The sequence below is a fragment of the Taudactylus pleione genome, unplaced genomic scaffold, assembly GCF_031769625.1.
Source record: "Taudactylus pleione unplaced genomic scaffold, aTauple2 ptg000156l, whole genome shotgun sequence".
In the NCBI taxonomy this organism is placed as follows: domain Eukaryota; kingdom Metazoa; phylum Chordata; class Amphibia; order Anura; family Myobatrachidae; genus Taudactylus; species Taudactylus pleione.
This window is the reverse complement of record NW_028284558.1, coordinates 3,602,139-3,627,503: the sequence shown is the minus strand read 5'-3', so window position 1 is coordinate 3,627,503 and position 25,365 is coordinate 3,602,139. Positions and strand designations below refer to the sequence as shown.

Genomic DNA, 25,365 nt, shown 5'->3' with positions numbered 1-25,365 from the left:
CAGGGACGGGATGTAGTCATGTGCAGCCGCCGGTCACAATTCCGGCAGTGGAATGCTGGCTAGGGATTTATGATAGGCTAGGCTTTGAAATATCCATGCCTATCATAATCCCAACTCCGGAACGCCAAGGACAACATCCCGAATGAAGGTAAGTCTGTGGCGCCCTTAGCGTTACCCACGCGGGGGGGTGGTTTAGGATTAAAGAGTCTAGTGGGGTTAGGTTTGGGGTGGGGGAGATTAGGGTTAGGCACCCCTAGGGGGAAGGGTTAGGGTTAGGCACCCCCAAGGAGAGGCTAGGGCCAGGCACCCCTCCAGGAGGGTTAGGTTTAAGGAGCGGTAAGGGGAGGTTAGGTTTAGGCACCCCTAGAGGGAGGTTAGGCACCACTAAGGGAGGGCTAGGGGGGGACAGGGGGGTTAGGGTACTTACCTGCCTCTGTCGGGATCTTGATCCTGTCAGGCAGCCACTGTTGGGATTTGAACTGGCGGCATTTCAATCCCATTCCGTAGGGACGGATAGGCCTAAAGTGAACTGGGCTGAGGAACCTCTGACGTTACAACCACGTTATCTGCGATGGTAGGGGGGAGGAGTAAAGTTCAGATTGGGACCCAAAGTGTACCCTTGCAGGCTCGCTTCGCTTGCCACGCTTAAGGCATGGTGGCTTGCATCCAGGGACGTGTGGTGAGGTCAGTGGATGGGGAGGCACTAGGTAGTATCAGAGCCAGATTTACACACACATGTATGAACCTACCCCACTTGCACAGATCTACCCCTTCACACACAGATTCCCCATAGCACAGATCCCTCTCACACATATCTCCCACTAGCACAGTAGATCCCACCTAGCACAAAAGATTTCCCCCATACACACACATATCTCCCCCTAGCAGCAGACCCTCCTCACCTTTTTCTCCTTTGTGTGTCACCTGATCGTCAGAGGTGTCCATCAGAGTTTAAGGCACGTCCCTTCACAGTGAGGCATGCCTCCATTAGCTCTTTTTATCTGTGTTTTTTTGGCTGCTTTGTGGCCCAGCCCCCGCTCCAGGCAGTGTCTGAGCTATCAGAGGTGAGGCTGAGCCCTTACTGCCTCATCTCTCGTCTCTCCCTGTATTTCCAGGGAGTGCTACAATTTTGGTGTTTTTTGCCTATAAAAACAAACAAGAATAATACAAAGAATAATATATAGGTTATAAACATCTTTGTATTATTCTAATAATTTTTATAGTCAAAACTCTACAGTCTGACAAGGAGTATGACAGGGGAGGCTCTGCCTCCCCATGACTGCACGTCCTTGCCACAGGTTGCTATTCTCACTCTATGTCCACGTGGATAGAAAAACTGCGAGCTCACTGGTCTTGCCCCTCTCCCTGACGTCACAGGTCCTTCTTCCCACTCGGATCTAGCATCAACCTTCTAGGGACTGCATCGGCTGTAGCCCTTAGGAATCCGTGTATGGCTTCCCAAAAGGCAGAGCAGCGACTACCACTGAATGTCGCTTTCTACTAATCGAAGCTTGAACTCGCAATCCCAGGGGGAGAAGACACCACCCCCTGGGGCTGCCTGTCATGTGTGTGACTGGCAGGTAACGCTTCCAATGGGAAGCCACTGGCAGTCACAGTGCAGCCAGTGCAGTCAAGGACTGCAACTGGCACACTGAGGTGGCGCATATTTCTGGGTGAGGGCTGGGGCCCTATGCATGAAGCCATACTGTTCCTCACATTAGCAGAAGGTAGTATATATGTCTGCCGCAACTGTCTGCACTTGTGGTCACTTTGCGTCCAACACAGAATCAGATCTTATTTCAATATAATTTAGTGATCCCCAAAAAAAGATATGTATATAAAATATTATACAGGGTATTAGACTATATCTACACTATGTTTAATCTGCCAAAGATCACTGTGCATTACATAATGAATTATCAATATTTTCTATAATTATTGAGCTCATAAGCAATAATTCTAAAATGTACCTGACAGTTATCAAAGTAAAGGTAATACAAAAGGGCAGTGTGGGCATGCAGAGATCACATTTCTATAAGTGCACCTATTTGTCCGGGATGTGCAGCCATGGCCAAATGTTTTGAGAATGTCACAAGTATTTGTTTTCACAAAGTTTGCTGCTTCAGTGTTTTTTTAGGCCTTTTTGTCAGATGTTATTATGGTATACTGAAGTAACATTACCAGCATTTTATAAGTGTGAAAGGCTTTTATTGACAATTACATTAAGTTTATGCAAAGAGGGTCTCATTCAGACCCGCGAGCGAGCGCAGGATGCTCGCAAGCGGGTCGATGGTACCCAAATGCGCATGCGCACGATGGAGGGAACTCCATCGTGCGCATGCGCGATACCTGGATAGCGACAGCCAAGCTGTCGCTCCGGGTCTCGCACCAAAGGGGGCGTGCTGTCGATGGGAACGCCTACCGTCTGGGTCCGGCCCCACTGACATCACTAGTGATGTCAGAGGGAGTGATTTTGGCTCTGTTAGAGCCAAAATCACTCCAGGGCTTGCGGAAGCGAGACCCTACCGCATGGTCTCATCGTAAGCACGATGGTCGCGATGGTCTTGACCATCGTGACCATCATCATGGACGCTCGCATAAGCTGTGGGTGGTAACTCACATCTATGCGAGCGTCCAAAAGGCCGCTCCAAATGTAACTAGAACGGCCCTGATTCAGAGCGAGCGCTCTGGTCAGAGCGTCTGGCTCTGAATCAGGGCCAGAGTCAATATTTGCAATGTTGACCATTCTTTTTCAAGAACTCTGCAATTCACCCTGGCATGCTGTCAATCAAATTCTGGGCCACATACTGACTGATGGCCGCCCATTCTTGCCTAATCAATGCTTGGAGTTTGTCAGAATTTGTGGGTTTTTGTTTGTCCACCCGCCTCGAGGATTGACCACAAGTTCTCAATGGGATTAAGGTCTGGGGAGTTTCCTGGCCATGGACTGAAAATTTCGATGTTTTGTTCCTCGAGCCACTTAGTTATCATGTTTGCCTTATGGCAAGGTGCCCCATCATGCTGGGAAAGGCATTGTTCATCACCAAACTGTTCTTGGATGGTTGGGAGAAGTTGCTCTTGAAGGATGTTTTGGTACCATTCTTTATTTATGGCACATGTTCTTAGGCAAAATTCTGAGTGATCCCACTCCCTTGGCTGAGTAATAGCAAAGTGGTCCAACAAATAAGCTTCTAGCTGTCATTTTACAGAAGGTGCTAGATAAATGATAGCCAGAAGCTGATTGCTTCTTATGGGCAATGCCTCCACTTTTTCTCTTTAGCAGGGTTGATACATCCCCCCCAAATCTGTTAGAAACAGGTTTCATTGAGCACCATACTATGCATGCATGCAAAACAAAGAGGACACATATTAGTGAAACAGTGGACATAGGTTTATATAATTAGACAAGTTGACATATGGCAGACAACTATTTGATTCATGTAAATGTTGAATTCAGGAGCAGGTTGGTTGGCTTTCAAAAACTGGGGCAAAGTTAGGCAAACTATTATTAGCCAAGATAGTAGGCTGTCGCTAATCCCCTCTTACATACTGTAAGCAGCTAAATTCTATATAGAGGATCTCATCAGAGGACCTTTGTTGTTATTAAAAATGACACTTTTAGGGAGCAGTATCATAACTGGTAACCCTATTTCCATTGATAGGAGCCATAGCATATGTGAATAAAAGCCTATTTAATACCAGAAATGGACTACTGCAATCAGTCTGCCCCTGAAGAACATTACACTTCTGTGAACCTGTTAGTTGCATGCAATAAACTAACAAACAAAGACAGCAATAGTCATCTACAACCCAAACACATATTTTTTTACACTACCTCAAAAACTTCAACGAACTTTAAGAGAGGCCAGGGGGAGGAAGATGAGGGAGGAACAGAGATGAGATGATGAGCCTGTTAGAGACACATACAACAAAGACAGAGTAAAATAAAGAACGATAACGATGAATGACAAAAAACATACATCATAATTAGACCCTTATTTACTAAGTTTTGCAATGTCATAGTCCCAGCTACAGAACATTTGCTGTACTGTAGTATAGTGTTACACATATAGTATTAGTAAAAAAAAATGGGTTGCAATCAAAATATTTGGCTTGATAATTGACGGCACCTCTTGTTCTTGAACTCTTGTCTCTAACCAATGACCATAAAGAATGGTGGTTTGTATTTCATTGTATTTCTACAAATGCCTTTAACAAAAGCTACAAAGCTTCCGCCAAACCAAGATTGTTATATTATTATACTTGCTATGGATAACTTGAATTTTCTTTTAATTAATTGATTTAATAACGTTATATTTGTTTTAATAATACAGTTTTTATTTTTCAATAAGTCAAATGTATAGTGTCCCATCTTGCTTTCTGCTGTTGCTGCCTTTGATCTGAGCCCTGGTCTATGACACCAACCCTCCACATCAAAGAGCGTTAATGAAAAATAACATAAAAGATACAAAAGTTCAGTGATAATGTTACACATTGGGCTATTATGATAGTGACTGATGTTGATTAAGCAAACACATGTTGACACTGGCCCTGGATTAAATCCCATTCTAGTAGATTGAAATAGTCAAAGACAATAATATTTAGGTATTGTTCTGAAATCTGAGTAAAATACTGTTGAGACCAACAGGAAGTGAAAAATACAAAACAGCAAACTCTGTTACACTAAAAGTATATATTTCTGAACGTTACTATTTTCATTTTCATAACTACAAAATGAAGAGTATTAAAAGGACAACTGGATGCATTCACTGCAGTAAATAGCATATCTAACCAGGAAAGTCATTGGGGGCAATTCAATTGTCGGTGATGTGCTGCCGGACATCTTCACTTCGCTGTATGACTTTGAACTTTACCGCTTATTACAGTGAGTTGTGAAAATACCCTTGGTGTCTACCTAAATGGAAAAAAACAAAGTCCACCAGGCAAGACATTACTGAACATCACCAGTGCTCTTCCCTGGGAATTGAATATGTGTGAACGAGTGATGTCTACACTAAAATGTGCGTTGAAAGTTATTCTGTCTTCTGGCATCAACTGCATCATGCATTATTGTAATTTTAGATAAGAAAATTGATTTACAATTAATGCTGACTGCAATGTATTACATTTTATCTAAACTGAAAGAACACTATTGCAAACTAATTTAAATTAATGTCTAAATATAGCTTAAACAGTATAGAATTATCATCATGAGTACAATTGTGGATATCATTTTGCACAAAGTCTTGATTTTGACAGTTTCATGGTTCTGTTGTCAATAATAAGCCTGAGAGTTCTATTTTGTTGGTTTTGCCAATGAAAATGATTGCCTCTTTAAAACATTGAGCAGACTCACTAGAAACTTGCCGGTGCCTTCAAGTCACAGGCTATTACATTTTCCCCTTGGTATCCTAGAACTAGAGAACTCTGACACATTGTATCCTAGAACTACTTCACACTGACACATGGTATCCTAGAACTACGGCACACTGACACATGGTATCGTAGAACTAAGGCACACTGACACATGGTATCTTACAACTACGGCACACTGCCACATGGTATCCTAGAACTACAGCACACTGACACATGGTATCCTAGAACTATGGTACACTGACACATGGTAACCTAGAACTACAGCACACTGACATATGGTATCCTAGAACTACGGTACACTGACACATGGTAACCTAGAACTACGGCACACTGACACATGGTATCCTAGAACTACGGTACACTGACACATGGTATCCTAGAACTACGGCACACTGACACATGGTATCCTACAACTATGGCACACTGACACATGGTATCCTACAACTACGGTACACTGACACATGGTATCCTAGAACTACGGCACACTGACACATGGTATCCTAGAACTACGGCACACTGACACATGGTATCCTAGAACTACAGCACACTGACACAAGGTATCCTAGAACTACGGCACACTGACACATGGTATCCTAGAACTATGGCACACTGACACATGGTATCCTAGAACTACGGCACACTGACACAAGGTATCCTAGAACTAAGGCACACTGACACATGGTATCCTAGAGCTATATGGCACACTGACACATGGTACACTAGAATTACGGCACACTGACACATGGTATCCTACAACTACGGCACACTGACACATGGTGTTCTAGAAATACGGTACACTGACTCTTGGGGGTCAATCCAATTAGGTTCAAGAAGCGAGTTTGTTTCATGAAACTCAAAGACTTTGCACAATTGTGTGCACCCAAGAATTCTCCAATCCAATTAAAAATTCCTATTCATGGGACTCGCAGTAGGGGTTTGCAATTTGTCAGCCAAGTGCGATAAGAGAGAAGTGCATGAAAAAGTGGGGTGACTTTCCAGGACCCCAAAAAACTGACAATTTTATTTGTAGAATCATACAGAAGGCTGTTAGTGGGCATAAGAAAAGTACTGGAAGTATAAAATGGTGTTAAATGGCCGATTTGGGCATTTTTTTAAAAAAGTTAAAAAACTACAAAATGCAAACATTTTTTGTTTACTTTTATATGAATAAAAATGGAAAAATAAACAAATTTGGAGTACTTTGAGATGACTTTCAAAAATGGAAAAAAATATATATAAGGCCATTATTTTACATAATACTCTAATTAAATTTGAGGTGCATAAAGCAACAAAATAGTGGATTTTGGAGAAATTTGAGGCCATTTAAAATAAAATAAAAACACCTAAATTACCTGTAGTTATTGGACTAATTAAGTTAATTGGAAACTTCCAATTGCCTAATTAATCATTAGAGTGTTGCCAAGTGGTTCTGCATGGTGTCTCAACAGTTTAACCTTAAAATAAAGATTTTCCCTACCATCTCTCACCCTCAGAAAGGTGTGAATGGAAATATGTGAGTGTACTCTGACTGGTTCAATGAGAGTTGCTAATCGGATCACATCTCGTAACTCGCACCTAATTGGATTGCCCCCTTGGTATCTTAGAATTAGGCAAAATGACTTTTGGTATCCTAGAACTAGAGCATACTGACACTTGGGGGTAAATTTACTAAGAGTCGAGTTTGGTCGAGATTGCAATCTGGGGGTAAATTTACGAACGTACGATTAGAGATTAATTTTTATGAATCTCTGAAATCTCCTGAGATCGAAATGAAATCAAACAGCAAAATCCCTCAGTAAATCTCAAATTTACTAAAAATGGATTTTGCTTTCGATTTTCAACTCGAATTCGATCTGGATTCCGTTTAAGAAGGGATTTGCTGTTCGATTCTGCATGTTCATGTCCAAATCAAACAGCAAATCCCACTCCAAAACAAACATCAAAGCCCCAAATAGAACTGTTCCATGCTTTCATTTTCAGCATGAGCAGTTAGTTTTCACAGATACATACATACATCAATGAGATGCATGCATGTATATTACTGTAACAGCTTGTACAGAGTTACTGTTAAAAAAAAAATGATGTGGGGTCCCCCCCCTAAATAAACAACCAGCCATGGACTTTTCATAGCCAGTCCTGGTTGTGTAAGTACAGGGAAAAAATTGCGTAGGGTTCCCCCTGTATTTAGCACAACTAGTACCAGGCTCAGATCTGGTCCTGGTTCTGGAATTACAGGGGAGAAAAATGCATAGGTTTCCCCTGTAATTCCCCCAACCAGCACTGAATGCCCCGAAATATTACCCCTGACCGCTAGTCAGCCCATGCTAGGGATCCCTGGGGAGTTGGGGACCACAGTAATAAAGGGGTCCCCCTCTCCAGTGCACCCCAGGCCTAGACTGATAGCTGGGGCTATCCCCACCACCCCTGGGTGGTTGGTGGCAGGTTGATAGTGTAAGTGTAGCCAATGAACGGCTCCCTCCATTGAAGTCAATGGCGAGCCGCAGGGTTACTATAGTTGATTCTGTGGTTCCCACCATTGACTTCAATGGTGGGAGCCATTCATTGACTGAGAGAGTAGGGCTGCCCTCTCTCAGCCAATGAACGCTCAGATATGGCTCTACAAATGGAGAAGTCGTGTCTGAGCTCTTCATTTGGGAGGTAACAACCATAGTGGTTGTTGCCTGTTGCATGGATCTTTTTATACACTTACACTATCAACCCGCCACCCACTGCCCAGGGGTGGTGGGGATAGCCCCAGGCTATCAGTCTAGGCAAGGGGTGCCCTGGAGAGGGGGACCCCTTTATTGGTGGGGATCCCCAACTCCCCAGGGATCCCTGGTCTGGGCTGATTAGCGGTCAGGGGTAATGTTTTGGCTGGGGAACCCGGTGACAGGGTTTCCTTGGCTGTGACATTACTCCCCTGCTAGAAAGGGTCCAGTGCTGGTTGTGGAAATTACAAGGGAACCATACGCATTAAAACATCAGTACAGATAAGTCAATCTTACTTTTCTGTACTGATGTTTTAATACAGTTGAACCTTTCTTCACCATACTCATTGGGAGTGCCGCCTCTTCTTGCCTCATATACGTGGTGCTGATATACATCACCATAGGGGATTATTTGTTTTATATATATATATTTATATATTGTGACACAGCCGGGATGGGGGTCCCTCTCCCAGGGTAGATGGACTCCCTCTTTACACACACAGCAGCCATAGAAACAGGATACAAGTCGGGGGTTCTCGTACAAACTGGTCGGCACCAGTCTTTATTTTGCCAAATTAATATAAACATAAACAAAACATAAGTCCTAGCCCGGCTGGGCACTAGCTACAAAGCAGATTCCCTCTCTATAATAATGGTAGGGCCTATTGCCCTCACCATCAACAAAACACGTGCACAGTACTTACAAGGATTATCACCTAATGTCTCTGCCTGCTCTCCCAGGGGTGAGACACTCAGCCACAAACAAACCCAGCTTATATTAGCCATTTCCAGCTGCAAGCCCTAATGAGCCTATTACCAGGCTGAAAAGGCCCAAAACCTGGAGTGGCCTGTGGATGGAGCCCTCCCTCTCCTCACATCCACACCACCAGGACCCAAACCGGCTTTTCTCTAAAGCCAACATTTCTAGTCTGTTTTTCCCAAACAGACTTCTCCTGGGGGTTTCAGAACACATATGACAGGAACCTAGGACATTCATAGAAGCCGTTCCACACTTCTCCAGTGCTTCTATCACAATATATATATATATATGTATTTGCATGAGAAAGTCCCGGCACTCCATAAGCCCCAAGCTGGGCAAATACCTTGCTCCAGTTGCCCTCAATGAGGCAGAGATCACTCGCCTCTATCCAAACCACAGTATACAAAGCGGCACTCAGGAGACTTGACACTGGGGTGAAATAACGTGTTTACTTCAACGTTTTGGGATACAGAGAACCCGTCTTCAGGAACACACAGATGTATATATATATATATATATATATATAATTCTAGAGGTTAATTCAGGTAGGCTTGTCAGCTACAGCGACACTTCCCATCATTTTCATTACAGGTATTTCACACTGCAAAGTACTCAGTGCTGTCTACCACTCCCAGGTGTTATACTGTGTAACGCTCACAGCATTATATTTGATAGCAAATATCCGAATTTCAGCCTTATAATTTATAACTTTTTAATATAATTTGTGCATTAGTTGTTCTCTGCTTATAATGAGAAACAGAAATGTGTGTACAGTACAACTAGGCAGGGCCATAGAGAGCAGTGACCGGCCTGGTGATGGGGGAGAAACTGACAAATCCTGAGGAAATCGTCATGCCCAAACAAAAAAAAAATTAATTAAAACTACTATGAATAAAATGTAAACTTCTATGCATAGCTGAATGCATCATGGAGGGGAGCCCATGGCTGGTATGGGCCCCTTAAGCCCAGGTCTGAGCAATTAGTACCCGCTCTGTGCCCCTGTAACTAGGTTCTAAAAGGTCTTTGGAGATGATTCAGAGTTGGGAGCACCTTTACAAACCATGTTGCAATGCAAGGGGCATACTTACTAAGTCTCCTGAAACCTATGGGAAACTCCTGAATTTTAGGAGAATAATCCCAGGAATTGAGTGTCCGTGGGGAGGAGGTGGGGCCTGATTATGCAAATAGTCTGGTCCTCCCCCCCATTAAAAGTCACCTGCATCTTCTCTATGGGCTTCTCCCCTAGAGGAGGTAATCAAAGTAGGGAAGTATGGCAAGAGGTGCCAGAAGGGCCCATTCCTTTAATGCCTGACCAAGCAATACATACCGGTAGGTAAGCATTAGTGTGATAGTGAATTTTTTATTATATTATATATATATATATATATATATATATTATATTATATAAACGTTTTCTGTACAATGCTGCCTTATATGTTGTCGTTATGCAAAGAAAGGTGAATAAATAATTATAACACTGATCAAAGCCTGCCAATAGTTTAGAGACAACAGAAAATAATACTGTACTGTAACGTAACTCTATGAAGGAAACGATCTCTAACGTGACACCATACAGATAACGTATTTGAATGACAGAGATGCACCACTTGGAATGTTATAATCTGCAAGAGATGTGATACTGCCCACTGTAGTGTAGCGTAATATGTGTAGCATAATGTGTAAGATAGTGTAAAGTGTTTTCTGTTTGTGTAAAGCAATAGCAATGTGTACAATTATAACTGATGACATAGGAACTACTGTATCTAACTGCAACTATAAAAGTATTACATTGCATCATGACATAATTATGCTTTAAGTCACTCGGGAATAGTGAGAATAAACCCTTGACACAGACTATATGAACATTTTGAATCAATACAGCAGTTCCCAGTATCTGATTCTGAAAAAAATGTCATACATTATAATTGTATATAGTTATATTATATTTTCCCTTCCCTTACTCTGGAACATTAGCACTGTGCCCTAGAACACTGTCAGTCATCTATCATTATAACAGTGAGATTTAGTACAGTGACCTGCGGATCAATGTGGTTAAGGGCAATATGCTGCTTCTTTACTGCTAATCCATATAAATGTCTCTCCAGCAGAATATGTCATAATCTTTTTTTACTTATAATGTGGACTGATCTAATTATGATGGAATTCCACATTATGATCCCGGAAATACCTATAAAGTTTAAGAAGAATATTACTATACAGAGGAAACAAATTGAAATCGATGGTTGCATTACTGTTTTTTAAAACAAGGCAGATCGAGCGATTGTTAGCCATTGCACATTCGTACAAGTTGCACTGCGCATGCGCTGTGATCGCACTGAGGCCCTGATTCAGAGCCGGACGCTCTGACAGAGCGCTCACTCTGAATCAGGGCCTTCCCTCTTACTTTTTGGAGCGGCCCACAGCTATAGCGAGCGGCCAAAATGATGGTCGCGATGGTCAAGACCATCGCGACCATCGGGCTTGCGACGAGACCCTTGTGCTAGGGTCTCGTCTGCCGCAAACCCTGGAGTGCTTTTGGCTCTATCAGAGCCAAAAGCACTCCCACTGACATCACTAGTGATGTCAGTGGGGCCGGCCCCAGACGGTAGGCGTTCCCATGGGAACGCCTCCGTCTGGGCAGCCACGCCAGCACGCCCCCTTTGGTGCGAGACCCATAACGACGGCTTGGCCGTCTTTATTCGGGTCTCGCGAATGCGCACGACGGAGCCACCTCCGTCGTGCGCATGCGCACTTGGCCAACATCGACCCACTTGCGAGCGGGTCTGAATCAGGCCCTGAGTTCACGCACATAGGAATCCATCGCAGAGTGAGTGACAGGCTGTCAGCGTTTGCGGGTGGTGGCGGGGGAGTGGTTGGAGAAATGCAGGCGTGCCTGTCCGTTGAAACGCTGTTGCATGGGCGTGCATAAATTAGCCACTGCAATTGCATACACAGCTTGAGAACTCACTGCGCATGACAAGACTTGCAGTTTCTGCAGCTGGTCAGACCTGCTGTAAATGCTGCGTGATGGGCCAATGTGCATCAATGGTACTGATGTTTACGTAGGAGTGCGAGGTTGGACGGATATGAGAAAGCAGCAGTGGGCGTCTCTATGCTGGCTGAATTGTGGCACGCATTAGCATATTTTCGATGCTGCGTTGCGTGCGATTTCATAGCTGCAATCTAAATTGCTATCCATACTGAATCAGGCCCAAGGATACCACTATTGTTCTCTACAGAAAATAACAAAGTTATCAACATATTATGGGTCTGATTCAGATTTGTATTCAAACCCGATGATTTGCGTAGTCCGATTGTTAGAGATCTGCGCATGTGCAGGTCTCTATCTGCGAGTACGATCACAGTGCCCCATAGCCATTTGGTGAGGCCAGACAGCTTTCCTGAAAATGGGGGCATCGCCCCTGTTTTCTGGAAGTGCTGTGACCAGGGTCTTCATCTTCAAACGCAGATTTCCTGGCCCCAGCTGAGCAGTTATGACGATCACTCTGAGTAAGCTTTGGCTTACTCCGTGGCGTCACAAGGGGGGTGCGGGCCGCACCCGGGTGTCTCCCACCGAGGGGTGACACCAAGGTGTAGACTCCCCCTCAGTGATAGGAGCTGGGTGCCGCACTGTAGCATTAAGGGCAGCACTCGGCTCCTGACACTGTGAGGGAGCCAGCACTCCAACCACAAGGCAGTCCGCACCTCCCCTCCTGCACACCCAACTTCCCCCATTGGTAAGAAGAACGGGACCACGGGGTTTGGGCAGCTAGGCCACGCCCCCGTCCCGCGATGACACCAGGCCTGGCGACTGGGGGGGACTACGGGCACAGCCGTACCGTGCCCGAAATTCCATGGGCCCCGGAGGGCCCCATCACTGCATGGTCCATCATATAAGTGGAGGAACGTGCAGCCGGTGCATCACACGGGGGCCCGTGGTAATGAGGGCAATGTCCCGCAGCGGGGGCCCGTGGTAATGAGGGTAATGTCCCGCAGCGGCATTGACAGCAGTATTGTAATGAGTCAGACTGATTTCATTACAGTACACTGCTGCGGGACAATGCTGCGGGCCGTAGCAAAGAAGGAGGAGGTGATCCTACCCCCCCTCCTCCCCTCCTCTCCTCTTATCTTCTACTCCTCTGACACTGACTGCAGTTGTCAGGGGCCTGACGTCACACTCTAGTGACTGGCCCCGGTGCAAAAACTCTTTGGCTCTGGCTTTACTCTGCTGCAGCCAGGGGAAGTTACCCGATGTAGACAGCATCTCCTGCACAAGAACTGGGTGAAGATGAGTTCTGTACTAACAGTGTATATATACATATATATATATATATATATATATATATATACACACAGCGGGGGAGGTGTGGCGCTCTAGGCATTAAAAAGGATTCCAAGTCCATGCTACATGTGTCAATGTTTCAGTTTATGGCAACTGTCATCAACTGAAACGTTGACACATGTAGCCTGGACTTGGAATCCTTTTTTTTGCCTTGAGTGCCGCACCAACCCCCGCTGTGTATCTACCTATTTGTGAGGGCACCGGCAGAAGCTGACACGCGTTAACTGTGAGTGCCATTCTATATAATTTGTATATATATATATATATATTTATTTTTATTTTTTATTATTATTATTATTTTTTTTTTTCCCCTCTCTCACCCCCCCTTCATGTACCAGTATGCCCTTCCAACCCAAATAATGACCTTTACACCCTCCAACAGAGGCCTCGAGGGCCCTAAGAAAATGTGTGTACCAGGCCCCGTGATTGCCGGCCCTGGATGACACGCCCCCTTTTCGGCACTGCGCGGCTACTCCGCAAGCACAGCATCCCTCCCCTCCCCGGGTGACACCGCGGGGAGGGACGCCACTGGGCTTACTCAGAAGGCATGTGGCTGCAACCATCGTAACTGATGATCGCTAGGGTGAGCCAATGCTGTATCTTGGGACCAGCATTAGGATCTGCTATGCTGTCAGGGAGCGTTTTTGTCCTCAGACGCCTCCTGCAGCATTAGAATATTTTCTCATCATTGCTATGCCCAAAGACAATGTACATTTTTCCTTTTGTGATTTCCCAGTTTAGGAATCTCCTATAAAAAAATTATTACGGTCTGAACTATTGTCAACACCTAAAAATCAATTCTATAGATATTCCTTTGTACGAGTCACACAATTCTACTTTTACAGGACACAATCCAGAATTTATGTAAAACGTGAATGTACCATGTTCACCAGACTTGAGTGTTGAGTATTGGAAACACAGCTAGAACTCATGAATTATAATGCAAATGGAAAGCTCTATAGATCATTGAAGTCACAGTGGAAATAAGTGACCATTTACTATCTCATGAAACTCCCAAGTCTTCTAATATAAAACATTACACATACACAATATAATGATCAGCGTCACTGACACCTGTTGGGTTGGAAGACTGTGGGCGCCACCATGAGAAGGAATGAGAACAGCCAGCACTAGACGGAAGAATGTCCTCCTGAAGATTTGCCATTAACTCTATAGTAACTATTTCACTGCTCAGGCCAGGAGGTGACAGTCTATGTAGCTGTATAAGGGCACCCTTTGAGGCCACTGTAGTGGTCATTAGAATTTGTCACAGCTGGATAATGGGTGTGTATGAGGGGGAATTATAGGGACCACATGTCCATCCCCAAATTAGATAGTAAGCTGCAAAGTCCCCAAGCAGATTTCATGTTTATGCATTGTTAAAAACATGGCTTTTTGCAATAGTCTGTGCTATTTCTGTTCCATGTGCATTATTTAATTTTGTGCAGAGAAAGAACACTTTGTTTTTGAGTCTGTCATTCATATCAATCATTTGCTGCTTGGAAAAACAACAGTTAGGTCTAAATATAGTAGCCTGCAATTTGCAGGTACCAGTGTGATTTCAGTGATATAGCTACTAGGGTTAATTAATTGCTGCTTTAAATCTAGTGGCTATATCACCGAAATGTTGACCTTAATGTGGTCTTGCAAAGCCCAGAGCAACAGCACAAAATGTTACAGAGATAAAGTAACACACTTTGCACACTGTTGCACTGTCAGAAATGAGCCTTTTAAGTTGGGTACACATTAGATGACCTGTGTACCCAGCCGACCCCTGATGCAACAGACAACATATTGTGCGGTCTGTACACACTGCACAATCTGGTGAATGACCGCAAGATATGTCTTATGTTCAACAGCTGCATCTAAATGGGGTCGTTCATCACTTTGACAAGATTGAGCAGCATGTACGGCAGATCTGTCAATGTGATGATTGTGCGACATATCGTGTAATGTGTACCCACCTTCAGACACTCATAATTTCTAGGACTTCTGTATCATTGTACCCTTTGCACTTTTTATAAGCAATGTCTGGACTCTGCATTTGAAAGAAAATTTAGTTGTCTTTTGTATAGAAACATAGGCTGTACCATGGTTATATATTTATAAACATGATTGTAATGTGCAACTAATGGTCCAAATTTCAAAATCAATTTTGGACGACCTTCTGATTTAATGAATGCTGTTGTTATTAATTGAACCTACTAAAACTGTGAACAGACAATTTTAATGACTAAAAAGCTTTTCAAGAGCTGAAAGTGTTCTATAAATGAAACAGAGAAGGTCAGAAATATACTGATCATGTCAAAGCGCCTCCAAATTTACATCTGGAATATCACAATTTGTTTTAATGGGAAAAGGTTCTCTTTTAATGCTCAGGTTAGCAATAAATCTATTTTTACTCTTATGATTCATAAAGAATTATAATCTGCGAGCATTGGTGGTCCTCCCGTACAGTGCACACTGGACCACAGTGCAAATTGCTTTGGTTCTGCATTGGTCTGTTCAGTATAGGGACAAGATGTGAAGGAGAACTTTTGAGAGGAGCGAACTCAGACTCCCACTAACAGGGAATGCCCCTGCAAATGCACCTTTACCCTTCCTTTAACTCAGTGGTTCTCAAACTCGGTCCTCAGGACCCCACACGGTTCCCGTTTTCCAGGTCACCCAGCAGGTGCACAGGTGTAGTCATTACTCACTGACACATTTTGAAAGATCCACAGGTGGAGATTATTAGTTCACTTGCGATTCTGAAAGGAGAACTGGAAAACATGCACTGTTTGGGGTCCTGAGGACCGAGTTTGAGAACCTGTGCTTTAACTCATTAAATTTAATTCCCACAATATAACATCTCATTTCCATGCATCATTATATAAATAGGCTGATTCCCCAACTTCCTGATTTTTGCATCCCTATATACTGTATACCCGACAGATCTATGTGCTTCCCTATAAATAGAGATACACTCCCAAATATATGTGTGGGATGTCAAATAAGAGCATTTTTGCTGCGGTTCTGCACTTTAGCTGTTCATAAAACATTTTTATTGACCTATCTTAGCTTCCATTAATAATAGTCACATACAGTTCATCTTTTTTTTTTTATAAACACAATTAACTTTTTGTAAATGTGCTGCAGAGCCAATTCCCCACTGTTCCATATTCGAAACATTCAAATTCTATTTAATCTTCCTAATACAGTATATTCAATATATCATGATATATCAACACAATACATCGTATCTGCCTTATAATTGTGTGTGTGTGTGTGTGTGTGTGTGTGTGTGTGTGTGTGTGTGTGTGTGTGTGTGTGAGAGAGAGAGAGAGAGAGAGAGAGAGAGAGAGAGAGAGAGCATTCCGTTATCTATCATTACTACATGACGATTCAAAATACTGTCTACTAAATGCTGTTATACTGTTTGCTAAGTGAAATTTAAAAGATGTATCCCCGTTTGAGCATCTTTCCCTCTTAAGCTACTATTTCCTTTATAGTCATTTGGTGGTGGTCCATCCTGGTTCAACTACATTTACTTGTGTGTGGGTGTGGCAATGTCATGCACATGCCTCTGAAAGACCCTGAGCATGCCTATGAGATGAACAGGAGACAGCTGTAAACACTGGTGGATTGATACAGTATTAGCCACCTAAGCAGGAGGTGTGTGGAGTGTGCAGAGAGTCATTGGATTAGCCATGGCTCTTCTTTATTTTCACTTTGCAATGATCTGATATTTGCACCAGACACTATAACCAGGGTATAAGGAATCTGACAAGAACCCATGCTGTCAGCCTGCTGATGCTGCCAGAATGGAATTTAAGTATAAGTATCAGTGAATGTCCCGGAAGCAGGGGTCCCCATTTAAGGGCTACATTGAGGGTTAACGCAAAACAAAAGGATGTCCCAAAGGGCTAAAACCCCTTAGAGCAAATCTTCACACAAAGTTGTATATAAGATCTAATGCGATTTTGCAAATAATTGTTCTTGATGTAATACAGCACTATCATCTAAAACAGATTGGAAATCTGCAGTTTGTTTCAGGGATACAGAGAAATGATTTGTCTTGATCATCGACTTATGGCTAAACAAACCATAACATTGGTTAAAAACAGATAAAATAGATTAATATTACAAAAAGAGAAAACTTTTTCATTTATTAACAAAAGTAACAATCTGATTGGCTTGCCTTGTTAAATGTTATCAAATATTTGGATACAGAAGAATTTGCAACAATTATTTATTGCTACAGTTCTGTTATTAAAGTGTTAATAAGATGAGAACTTACCATTTTTGTCCATGGAATGAGGCTCTGACTGTTTCTTTCCTATGTCAGCAAATGAGCGCACAATCGGGATTCTGTTACTTAACTTCTTTTGGTTTTGGTGATGATGTTGCTTGAGTAGTGCTTCATGCACTCTATGGCGGATGTCTTCACTTAGCTGCCCAGATGATACTTGCTGATCCAGAATCATATCTATCATTAAACAAAATTTTGAATTGAATATGAATCTTTCTTTAGGCATATACTGTATAACACATATTTTGCTTATGATTTTCTTGCGGCTGCCTTTCTCATTTGTGCTGTATAGATTTTAAAGCTCTGATTGGCTGTGGATTAGTATGGTCCTTTGATTGTCCTTTGATTGTTTTGCTCTGATTGGCTATGGGTTAGTACAGTCATTTGATTATTTTAATGCTGTAAGTGGCTACAATTTGGTATAGTCCTGTGAATGATTTAATGCTCTGATTGTATAAAGGTTGGAATAACCATGTGAAAGCCCAAATGCTGCAGTTGGCTACTGGCTAGTCTATTCCTGCAAATGCTCTCATTAGCAACATGTTGGTCTAGACCTGTTAATGGGCTAATGCTCTAATTGATCACAGTACTGATCAATAGCAGGGCCGGATTAAGTCATGTGGGGGCCTTGGGGCAACTAAATTGTGGGGGCCTTTGTCCCCCTCCAATAAAGCCACAGTGCCTCCTCTCCCTGATGACATTCTGACAGACCCTGTCTGTCTCTTCGGCACACTGCGTCTCCCTCCCCAGCGCCTAGCACCCACACTTACCTTAATTGTTTTTCGGCTGCTCACTGCAGCACAGCTCCTCGGATGCCTGCTCTTTCAATGGGGGCAGCGCTGCCTGACGTCATGACGTCAAGCACGCTGCACCGATTAAGCAAAAAAAAACTTTATTGCACCAGCCACTGGCACCGCCAGTTCAATAAAGTTACTAAGCGCCGCGGATCCCCGGACTGTCCCCTTACACTACAGATATCTGCCCTCCTGTGTGTGGGGGCCCCGGGACGACTGCCCCTGTCACCCCCCCCCCCCTTAATCCGGCCCTGATCAATAGCCAGTTAGAGCTGTAGGCTGGTCTATTCCTTCAAAGGCTCTAATATTTTAATTGGCTACAGGTCAGGTTGGCCTAGTCCTGTAAATGTTCTAATGCTATGATATGCTAGAGTTTGGACTTGTCCTGTGAATGTTCTTACACTGAAATTAGCAGCTATATGTTGGTCTAGTTCTTTAATGTTCTAATGCTCTGATTGGTTATAGGCTGGTCTAGTGCTATGGATGTTCTAATGCTCTGATTGTTTAAAAACTGGTCTAGACCTGTGAATGTTCTAATGCACTAATTGATATTTGGGTGGACTAGCACAGTGAATGATCTAGTGTTCTGATTGGTTACAGGGTGGTCCAGCCTCTCTTAAAAAGTTAAAAGTTCTGATGCTATGAGCGGGTACATTTGATCTAGTCCTGGGAATGGCTTCTATCCTGGGAGAAATGGGACGATTTGTAACACAAACATTGTTGATCCGGTCTTGGACAGAACTAAATAGATGTAGCCATCTCAACAAATGTTTTTACTGTTATAGATAATGAGATGCTATCATTATATCTTACAGTTCAGCACAATACACATGAACTAACATGAACTAACATATTGCTCTATTAAACTATTTTAAAAATTGCATTTAGTTAATTTCATAGAAAAGTGGAGAATATTGTTATATACACTTCATACAATGAAATTCGATCTTGACTTCACATAATTCCTATTTATTTGGTCCACATAGTGGTGGCTCAAAGAACGGGCTAGCATTGCCTGAGGGGCATAGCCCTGCCTGAACATTATTTTAAAGGAGCTCACTACAAGGCCAGATCGACACACGTTCTGTCAGTGAACAAGCCTGGATTGGAACACATATGTTATACCTCCGGCCACATGGCCAACGGTTCAAATTACCTGCAGCGCCAGCCCGACGTGGATGGAAATCCTGATCCTCTATAAGGTAAGTATAAACTAACCTAATCTACCCCCTAACCCTAACCCTCCCTTAGGGGTATCTAACCCTAACTTCCCCCCCCTGTGCCTATCCCTAATCCCCCCTCTAAGTGCCTAAACCTAAGCACCCCTTTCCCCACCCCCTAAACCTAAGTCCCCCGGTGGGGTGCCTAACCCTAAGTTCCCCCCGGGGGTGCCTAACCCTCCCTCCCCCTAGCCTAAACCTAACCTCCGGGGGGGGGTGCCTAACCCTAAGTCCCTCCCCGGAACCCTAACCTAACCCTCCCCCCTGCAGCTGTCCGCGCTCGGCGCCTGGCATCCCTTCGATTGGGATGCCGGGCGCCGGTCTCCCGGCGTAGGTTAATTAACCCTCGCCGGGATTCTGTAGTGGAGATGCCGGCTGTTGGCATAGTGACCACCGGCATCATAAACGCATCCCCCTGGATTTGGAAAAACCCCACCCTCCACTCACACGCTGGTGTTATTACTATACTCTCAGGGGGAGGGAGCAGGGGAGCGAAGGGATGATAGTGCAGCACAGGACAGCACTGGGTGCTGAGAAAGCTAATGCCAGCCCTGGGTCCATGATATTGAAAATGGAAAAAATCCTGCTAGAAGTGTCAACAAAAACCTGGATGCAGATTACATAACATGTGTTGTTCAATTCCAGACGTTTATTAAGGAAGCCGCTCAGTTATCAGTGATCTTATTTGAAAGACTACAGTGTACTTCATTCCACTAATCGACTTCCCCCAAATTTATTAAAACATTGAATAATTGTATAGAAAATTAGGAATAGTTTCAAAATTAGATCTGGACATCTTCTTAGTAGGACAATGGCCCTCATTCAGAGGCGCTCGCAAGAAGCGAGCGCTCATTCTGAATGAGGGCGGCCGCTTGTAATTTTTAGTGCGGCCTCCTGGTCGCTAGCTAAGCTGTGGGTTACCACCCACAGCTTTAGCGACCGACCAAGTTGATACTCTCGATGGTCAAGACCATCGCGGCCATCGGGGCTTTGCGACGAGACCCTAAGGTTGGGTCTCAGCAACCGCAAGCCCCAGGGAGCTTCCTGCTCTGATCGAGCAGGAAGCTCCCCACTGACATCACTGCTGATGTCAGTGCGGCCGCCCACAAAATGGCATGCGTTCCTTAAGGAACGCCTCCGTTTGTTAAACCACCCCCCCCCGCCACGCCTACAAAACGGGGTGAGCTGTCGATCAACATCGACAGCCGCCCTTTTGTAGAGAGCTCCGTAGCGAGAGAATTTCTCTCTCGCTCCGGGGCTTGCGCACGCACAGTGCGGCCACTGCGCGCGCGCAGGCCCTAAACATCGACCCGGTTGCGAGCACTCAGCGCTTGCGACCGGGTCTGAATGAGGGCCAATATTCTTTAAAAAGATGGAATGGAAATTACTTATTCACATACTGTATGCTAATATATACAATTATTGGGCTGCTCACTGCACATATGTGTTACAGAGTCATGGTAAGAATGGGTATAACTGAAAGTTGGAACCTTATATTACGGTGTTGGTCTTGTTCATGGGATATTGATCACTCTTATTATCATAATTATGATTATTATCAACATTTATTTATATTGCACCTGCAACCTACCTGTACCTAAATAAATTAAAACAGAGGCATAAACACTACAACTCATTATACCCAAATAAATTAGGACAGAGGGCAGGGTGCACCATTGGATTTTTCCACGGACAAACCTCCAAAAATTATGTATTTGGATGTCTGGACACTTACTGCATATGCAGCAAGCTCCGGAATGCGGTACAATCTGGGGCTTAGATGCAGTAGGCAATTCCATCTTAAGATAGCGATGACCAATAGAAGCCTATGGGCTTCTATTTACAAAGTGCTGTGAGAGGGATCATGCGCATGTGTCGAGTAGGACTTCTGGGTCATAAACCCGGAAGTCCTTCTATCGCAAAGGACAGCTCTTATCGGAGAGCTGTCCTTTGCAATTTTATTCATGCATACCAGGGTTACTTACCCCGGCATGCATGCAATGATTGGCGGGATGTATTGCATGCAAAATACAATGCGTCATGCATCCTGTCCAGAGGCATAAACACTACAACTCATTATTCAATACTGATTTCTTCTATTGCTTTAGTCTGTATCCTGCGTTTGGGAACCGCTGTGCTATCAGGCACTTTATTGAAGCGTAGTTTGCAAAATTGTAAAAATATAGCCTACCAATCTTCAAACTGTAGCCTACTAATTCCCTAAGAATCTGTCACAGTTTGCCCCCGAGAAGTAACTTCTTTATAGCGATTTGATAGGCTGCAAAAACCACAACTTGTTTTACCCTTGGTGCCCTCACAGAAGCTTTTCTCTTAAATGCTTGGTGCTTTCTAAATAACATTTGTCCCCATATTTTGTTGTGCTTTGCCTAAAATATAATAAATAAAATTGTAAAATGGCTGCTCCATACATTGCCCCAGATTCCGCCTCCCCATTAAACTGCAAGGTAGTGCTCCTCACAGTAAGTCTCCTATAGAAGGAGGCGCTTTGAGCGGTATTCAATTGTATTGCCCCCCTACGCACTCAACAGGACCTATTCAATTGTTGATCCTGTCGGGCGCGATCAGCTGCCGGCGCACCATTTCGGTTCGCAGTCCCAGGGGGGGGTGAGAGCTGAAATGAAAAAAAAGTGACCTGTTCGGGCGCCCAAATGGCACTTTTCGCGATCGCGCCCAGCACTTTGGTCGAGGGTAGTCATTTTACGTGGCTAAACCCAACCACTATGGGTGCAATCAGCACGAAATTCTACAACAATTAATTATCGCCCCGGGCTCTCCCGTCACTTTAGATCGGGCACGCTATAACAATTGAATACTGCCCATAGAGTCTTATTTTTAGCAGAACATAAACAGGTGAATTTCGTGCACTTATGGATGCACACAAGATTTGCCTCTGTAACAGTATAGCTAAATATACTTTAAACTCTAAATAGGATGCAGCACTAAGGAGAGCGGTAAACATGCGTACGCACCACACTATTACATGTGAATGCCCCAAATGCAATAGACTAGCAGCTGTAAATATGGTTGGTTACAAGTTATGCAGATGCACAGTGTGACACAATTTATGTATAGAGCTAATGCACTCACATAAAACTCAAAATGAGCTCCTTGTGACCACATCTGTATATGTGTTAATCTGTCGCATGAATAGATGAAATAATGATACTGAATGGCTGTTTATGTTTTATAACGTCAAGGCGCTTTAGATCTTTTAACAAGCAGCATATGTAATAGCTCAGTGGTCTGAAATGTTGCAGTATTGACAATAAACAGCCAGTTAGCATCATTACTTCAGGTGAGTTATTTGCACATATTAATGTAACTGACAACTTCATATGTGTACAACTACATATATGTACGTGTATCAGGGTTACCCAGTGATGCCAGCCCTTCCCTTTCATTACTACTACCTAGTTAACAGACATGTATTTTTCTGTAACTTTAGATTTCTCTCTATTGACTCAGAAGCAGACGTTACCATACTGTATATATCTTTGTGTATCAGCTATCACAAAATAGTAGCAGGGTTTGCATTTGTTTATTGCAGTAGCAATCACTAGACAGAATGAGCTCTAGGATTCTTTGTGTGGTGGAAGACACAGCTGGATATGTGTGATAATGTTATTAACATGTCTGACTGTCTAGTTATAGCAAACATTAAAGCAATGTCCTATTCAGCGTTCCCTCAATAGAAGTCTGTCCTGATCGCAGTCTCTCTCACACTTTAAGATAAAATGGTGTGTGCATTTGTCTGCCCATAAATATTTCATGGCCCTCATGAGATGTTTATGGGTTGCTGAATAAATGTGTTAGAATGAGAAAATACACAGCTCACAAATAATTCTGACTCAGGATTATTCCTCTGAATTCTTATTCTGAAGATTACATCGATTTAAAGGTACATAAAGGTTTTGTGTTCTGTGCTGTTAAAGCACATACACAGAACGAACTAGTGCTTGTAACCGAGGGTCTGATTCAGAGGTGAACTTAGTGTTGATGTCAGATGTAGTGGAGCAATTTTTGTGCACATGCATGCACGGCGATGGATTAGCCACGGCAGATGCAGTAAGGGTTTATTTGAAACGTGAGTGACAGGTAGCCAGTGTTTGGGGAGGTAATAATGGGTGACTACAAAAACGCAGGCGGGTGGTACCATTTTCTGGGTGTGCCCTAGTGAGCCACTGTAAATTTGTACATAGCCCAATGCTGGGTACACACGGGACAATCTGTTTAGCGAACGATATCGCTGAACGATCTCCCTTAAAATTCCTAGTGTGCTGGATGAACGATATTGTTCATCCACACACCAAAGATATCACCAGCGATGAACGACCAACAATCGCAAACCCCTATGGAAAATGCACAATATCGTCCAGAATGGCCTGCATGCATGCCCGATGGACGATATCATTATCGTCCAGTGGGAGCATGCATCCTTGGTCGTTCATTGCATACACACGGAATGATATGAACAATATATAGTTGAATGATATCGTTATCGTTCATAACATAACTATATATCGTTCCGTGTGTACGCACCTTAAGAGGCCCCGGCGTCTTAGGTAAGATGGACATTCTGAGACAGCATAGGGTTGCTCAGATGTTCATCGTGTGACTGATGTTTCCATGTGCACCTGGACAAACCATGCTGTGATGCAAGGGGTATAAATACAGTTTTTTCCATGCAGTGAAATACAGTGAAACATTTGCATGTCGCACACAAATACTGAGCAGTTCTAACTGTAAGCTGCAATGTTGAGATGAGCAAGGATGCATCTCCTATACAGCTCTTAATCTGTTTGCAAATTTAAATGTACCACTCCCTTCAGAACAACATAGTTTTGCCAATGTGCAAAACTGAAGCTTCAACCTGGTTTTGCTCCTAACATAACCATATGAGGCCCAATATCTGGCCTGCAGATTTAAAGCAACTATAATTTAAATCTGCAGCCAAGATCTCCGAAATCATGCTGCATACATAACCTCTACTGTATATAATCAGCAGCATTGATGTATACTTCCCTACTGTATTTCATTGGGACAGTCCCTATATAAGAGCTCTGTCCAGCTGTCATGATCGGTAATGCATTGTCTGCTGTGCATAGCAGAGCTGCAGTGAATGGGTGCCGCACACAACTGTCACTGATGCGTGAAGCAGTTAAAGGTTTACAGGAGGGCACTGGCACTCGAAAGAGGGCAGGTACACCCTTCATGACATGGCCACACACCTCTCTCACATGGCATCTCCATGATGTGGGCACCAGGGGCATAACTAGGGTAGTGCGACCTGTTCCATGGCACAGGGCACCGCAGAGCAGGGGGCGCTGTTTGTTTATTATCATTCTCACTTGTAGTTTCCTCAGATTCTAGCTATTATCTTCTAGAAGATGCTAGGTAAATGTTAAGTAGAATCTGATTGGTTGCTATGGGCAACATCTCCACATCTAAAAACTTTCACTTTAGTAAATTTACCCAAAAGTGTCAGTTATTTAAGGATGACTTCCAGCATCATATGTGTTTGGTAATAATGTGGTGTGTGAGAGGGTCTTTCCAGAGAGGTTTCTATAATCAGGCAACTAGATGCAGCCGCCGTGTTCTGTATTGGACAGAGGTTGCCAAAAAATAATAGTTGAACATGTGTTCATTTAATCGGAAAGACAAAATCTGTATCTTTTCTATTCTCTACTTAAACAACAAAAACAGAATAAAAAAAGAAGTCAACATCTGCAGACTTTGTGCTGAAATACAAGAAAAGAAGACACGCATATAAAGTACAATTTACTCTATTCTGTATTTTGGTGAAAAGCCTATAATTTCACAAAAAGTTCTCTTTTCTTTGGAGTCATCATGTTA

General features: G+C 43.4%; 1 protein-coding gene across 4 annotated transcripts in view; it reads right to left on the bottom strand.

Annotated features, from left to right (window-relative positions):
* The window catches only part of SLC4A10 (solute carrier family 4 member 10), a 297,890-nt gene that overhangs the window by 111,862 nt on the left and 160,663 nt on the right, over window positions 1-25,365 (bottom strand). For all 4 annotated transcript variants that reach the window (XM_088474821.1, XM_088474819.1, XM_088474822.1 and 1 more), the window contains exon 6: window positions 17,466-17,654. In XM_088474821.1, the coding sequence (XP_088330947.1) occupies window positions 17,466-17,654 (189 nt within the window). The remainder of the gene's footprint in view (window positions 1-17,465; window positions 17,655-25,365) is intronic.